This window comes from Montipora foliosa, chromosome 7 (assembly GCF_036669935.1).
Source record: "Montipora foliosa isolate CH-2021 chromosome 7, ASM3666993v2, whole genome shotgun sequence".
NCBI classification, from domain to species: Eukaryota; Metazoa; Cnidaria; class Anthozoa; order Scleractinia; family Acroporidae; genus Montipora; species Montipora foliosa.
The window spans coordinates 35,154,159-35,159,158 of record NC_090875.1 but is presented as its reverse complement, the minus strand read 5'-3'; the positions used below and the strand labels follow the sequence as shown (position 1 = coordinate 35,159,158).

Sequence of the window (5,000 nt, the reverse complement as noted above, 5' to 3'; positions counted from 1 at the left end):
TTCCCAGCCAGCAAGCATATTAACAATATTCGAATGCATCGTTCGCCAAAATGGACGTGGGAATAGGCCTCGGCGAATTCACCCTTCAGTAATGGGAATGAGAGGGGGTAAGGTGGGGGGGTAGAAGCGAAGGGCACATTGAATACAAATAGCCCCCAAAACAAGAGCGCGAGCACACTGAAAACAATTCGCCAGCAAAACAAAAATATTTCTCCATGCAACTTCCCAAACATTTTTTTTGAGCCGACAGATACACCATACACACCTGCGGAACACATAGTTTGTGGAACGAACACCTCCGTTGGGTGCCCCTGAAAGGGGACAGAGGAGTAGAGAACTTCACAATAAAAGAGGAAACGTACATGTAAACCTACCTGCTTGTACATGTACTTGAAAAGCTATGGTGTAAAGAATTGAGAAAAAAATGGAGGATAAATCTCACTGAAACAACAGATTTCATAGACACAACTTTGCTTGTAGTATTTTTATATCCGCTTTCACTTGTTAAATTTTCAATTGAAATCACCGTACGTTATTGATTAGTGTTGATCTCACAGTTGTTGTGCCAGTGTGGGAGTTTTTATGTAGCCTACACTGCCTTCCTCCTGTCTCTGAACCAATTTTTAACTCCTTTCAATCACAAAACAGCTGCCAATCAAGCCATGGTGAAGTAAAGGACTGGAAAAAAGCTTTACGAACAATACCGCATATTCATATTATGATTCCTTTTGTTAAGCTCCCTTCTTCACTTTTGGAAACTGTTGACACCCTCGTTTATCTGCAGAGTGCGTAATTATTTATCTTCAACAGAGCCTTACACAGTTCACCTTCTCGTAGTTTTTTTGTTTGTTTGTTTGTTTGATTTCTTTATGCTAATGTCTTGTACAACGTAGAAATGATCAAACTAGACCCTCTAAATCAATATCAACTTCCATATTACATACCTCTAACTTCTACATCAACAGACGAGGATGCAGTGCCTGCTGCATTCTTGGCTTTGCAAATATATTCGCCACTGTCAGAAACCTTGACACTCTCGATAATGAGGATACTCCTGTCCCCATTCTTAGTAATGTTAGCTTTTTTACCCCTAAAATCAGTGTTTATTGTCCATCTTATTTGTGATGTTGGGTCTTTGGTCTTGCAAGTCAGAGTAAGCTTGTCACCTTCCAGTTTCCTTTGGTAAGACTCTCCAGTGATCACGACAGTTGGCTTTTCTGAAGATGAAATACAAAATAATGCATGCTTTGATTTATAGTGTGTTGTTACATCTCGAACTGGTCTTATGTTGCAATTAATGAAAGACTGTATTCACCTTTCTGTTGTAGCACTTGAACGATTTTAGGTAGCCGAGATTTTAGCCGGCTATGCATCAGTTTATATCTATGCCTGCGTCAACAACTTTTACATTTTTGGTTGCAGTAAAGCCAAAAAATAAACAGGACTTTTTTGAAGCTTATAAAACATGATTGCACAAATACTTAGGGTAAAAGCATGATAAATCATACAGAAGTCAGTTTGGTTGTTTATTAAAAAAAACGTTCGTGGATTCAAAACTAATGTATCAGCCTTGATTTTGTGAAAACGCTTTTTACATCTTGTAATCGATACAAACCTAACACATGAAGAGTAGACGTGGAATGTTCTTCACCGGCCTTGTTTGTAGCCTTACACTTATACCTTCCCTCCATCCGTTTTGTAGTATTTGGAAACTGGAGTAGAGACCCGTCCGAAGTATTCATAATGACAGCAGTTGGGGGAAGCTCTCCCTCATCAAATTTCCAGGATAATTTTGGAAGTGGCTCTCCTTTGGCTTTGCAACTGATGTTGGTTGTTTTTCCCTCAGGAACTGTTTGGTTTCTTGGATAGACATCAACCACAGGATACACTATTTTAAGACAAGTAAATCTAGGTTATTGAATAGGAAAAACCACTGAAATGATACTTTGATTTGTAAAATGATATCCTTACAAATCCACATGCAGTTAACATAATTCACTACAAGGGTGCATTAAGATGGAAGAATTGGCCGTTGTTTATGCATGCAAAGAGCAGAGTGAGCTTTGATCATGTCATTCATATCCAACCAGCTCGAGTTAAATCAAGTTTTCAGGTTCCCTACAGGGAAAAAAACTGCTTTGACTTCCACAAGTTAAAGCAAGTAAAGTGTCAACAATAGTAACAACTGTTTCGTTTCTTGAAGATTCGTGTGCATTTCTAGGCGGTTACTAGTTACAGTAAAACCGGTTGTTCATTTGAGCGCCACTTTGCAATTTTGTGACGCAATGTTGGTGTTTTGATTGGCAGTTTGCTCCGAGGAAGTTGCAAGTTCAAATTTCAACTTGCTGCCAGCTCTTTACGTTCCCATGAAGAGTCAGGTATTTGTCCTCGTTCAAAACAACTTTGAACTCCACTTATTACAATATAAATTTACGGCATAATAACTCTGCATTGGGTCGGACTCGCGAAGCTGTGCAAAAATTAATTCTTAAATGACAAATACACATCGACCTGGAACAAACCTCACAAGAATTAAATTTAGGAATTTAAGGGGGTTGAAATATCAATTCAACAACACCATTTATTAGCATTAAGCGCAACTGGTTTTCCTTGAAAACTCCGTGGTGAAAGTCCACACAACAACATCTCCGTTCACCACTACTGGATTCCACGCGTAAACTTTTTATAGGGGGTTTATTAGGGAGAGTGCGTATTCAACCTACCGGTAGACAAAATGAGGATCACCGATTTAACCTAGATAAAACGGATTAAACCTGAGAACGGATTTTACCTGCAACATAGATGCTACCGTTCGTTATCGTGTTTGCGAATAGACTACAACATTAACGTGAATCAACCACACATAATTTTGGTTACCATTTCGTTGAATTTTTGTCCATCCACTTCAAATTACCGAGAGAACAAGAGACAGTGCTTGATAACCTCAGCAATCTTCTTCCAGCAGTTCATGTTTGTGTATTGATATTTATAGTCTCTTCTAACTTGATATAGACACTTACATTTTTCCCTTCTTTCGTATAATTACTTTCGAATGTGTCGGGAAGCCGTTTTAAAATTAATGCTTACCATAAAACAAAACTATCGTGGAACTCAACGATTAATATGGAAATCAGGCTTCAACCCAAGTTAACGCAGAGATACTTAAGTGAATGAAATGTTCACGCCAAATTCTGAGCTGGGTTTCACCAACAAAAACGATTGCCTTTTGGTTGCTTTATGAGCTCGAGGTATTTTCCATTATTTGTCAGGATTCTTTTTCTTCTTTAAAGCATTATTTTATGTGGTTCGGATCGTCTTAAGGCCGAACCACCTGGATATTCAGAAGTGCTCCTGTGGACTACGTCGATTATCAGGTCTTTTAGCGATTAACAAGAATGGTTTGGAATTGGTGTGCTATAATTTCGTTTAGGGACAGTTTATTCGGTGGCTATAGCAGAGGACGTAAGCTTTTTAGGTATTTTAGTATTGGTCATCTTTTTTACAGACGTGGTGGCCCTTAAAAGAGCCTTTTATTTTGCGCGATTGGTCAGCGCTGTGGGTGGGGAGGAAATCCGTCAAGAAACAGGAACTTATTTTAATCTAAGGGTGCGTTCGACTAACACTTGTTCTACCACGATTAAATTATGGCATTTAAATCCATGAACTGCCTCGTTCCAGAGTATTTATCTGACCAGTTTATTAAGCGGTCATTTATATCAACCGTACAATTACGGTCGATCGTTAGCTCAATTTACACTTATGATGAGAAAAGAACTCCTAATGGACAGCAAGCTGAATATATGAGAATACAGATTGCAGATTTTGCGCCTATTAAATCGAAACTTCAACATCCCCCCTCCCAAGCCGGGAAAACCCCGGGCATTTGACGGGTGAGGTCTTCCCGGGGGTGGAAAATTTGACCTTTGTCCCTGTGGGGTGGGGGAAATTAAACCGGAAGTGTCAGGTTTCAAATTTTTTTTTTTCGGGCACCTAAGTCGCTAACAGCTTTAAACACATGTTTGGACGAGATGGTGGAGTTTAAAGGAAAACATATAGCATTTGTGAGCGATTGGCTTGCAAAAAAGGTCTTCAAAACTTGTCTTCAAAGATTTTGGCTGCTAAATTTGTCTTTGTCATACTACAGAGTGAATACAATATGGTACGTTTTCCCACACCCATTTCATTGTGAAAGCTCTATGTTCTGAGGTAATCAACCGACAATGAATAATTTAAAATACATGCAGTCGTAAACGCTCCAGGCTCTGTTGTTGATAAGAATACAGTAATCTCGTTAAACAACCTTTGCCTACACTTGCTTGTTGAAATTGCCCGACTTCATTAATGTAAGAAGGAAAGCGTTACTAGTTACTCGAGTTTCACGCTGAAGGCGATCATCAGACTAATCGTTGTCTACGAGAAGATGTCATATGTATATATATATATATATTTACAAGTTTTTGTGACAATCAATGGAGCGTGTTTCGCCAGTAGAGAAGAATGTGTCGTTGATTAGTCCATGGAAAATGTAGCGACAGGTAGCGCAGTTTTTGCCACAGCGAAAAGAACCGGAAGGAAGAAGAATTAGAATGAGTTTCATTACGGGGCAATTTAGCTGTTACCAGCAGGTCTCGAAGGTTAGGGGAGCGCCTGAAAGCCACAAGAGGTAGATGAAGGAAAGCACTTTTGTGACTGCCATGTTTTATCACATTTTTTCCAGTATTACGTCAACATCCATTTACTATATATATATTTTTTATAGAAGCAATCCAATGTAAACTCTCATTGTGCCTGAAAAAGGCTGGTTTGGCTAGCCGTAATATAGTACACCACTAAAATCAAATCTACGCTGTATGGGCTCTTGCTCAAAATATTTAGTCTCGCGAAAGACCGGTAACGCTGTGTTGGCCTGGTCATTGCACACAGCTGGTCGTTTTGCACACAAGGCTAGTGGCAAAGCTCCTGCCTAATCCTTTGTTGTCTCACTTCTTACGATCCTTTGC

The 5,000-nt window shown here is 39.3% G+C and overlaps 1 protein-coding gene across 1 annotated transcript in view; it reads right to left on the bottom strand.

Annotated features, from left to right (window-relative positions):
* Positions 1-5,000, bottom strand: part of LOC138010176 (peroxidasin homolog) — a 19,760-nt gene that overhangs the window by 2,429 nt on the left and 12,331 nt on the right. Inside the window, exons 4-6 of the mRNA XM_068857118.1 lie at positions 1,616-1,888; positions 945-1,217; positions 375-398 (exon numbers count right to left, since the gene is read on the bottom strand). Coding sequence (XP_068713219.1) covers positions 375-398; positions 945-1,217; positions 1,616-1,888 — 570 coding nt within the window. The remainder of the gene's footprint in view (positions 1-374; positions 399-944; positions 1,218-1,615; positions 1,889-5,000) is intronic.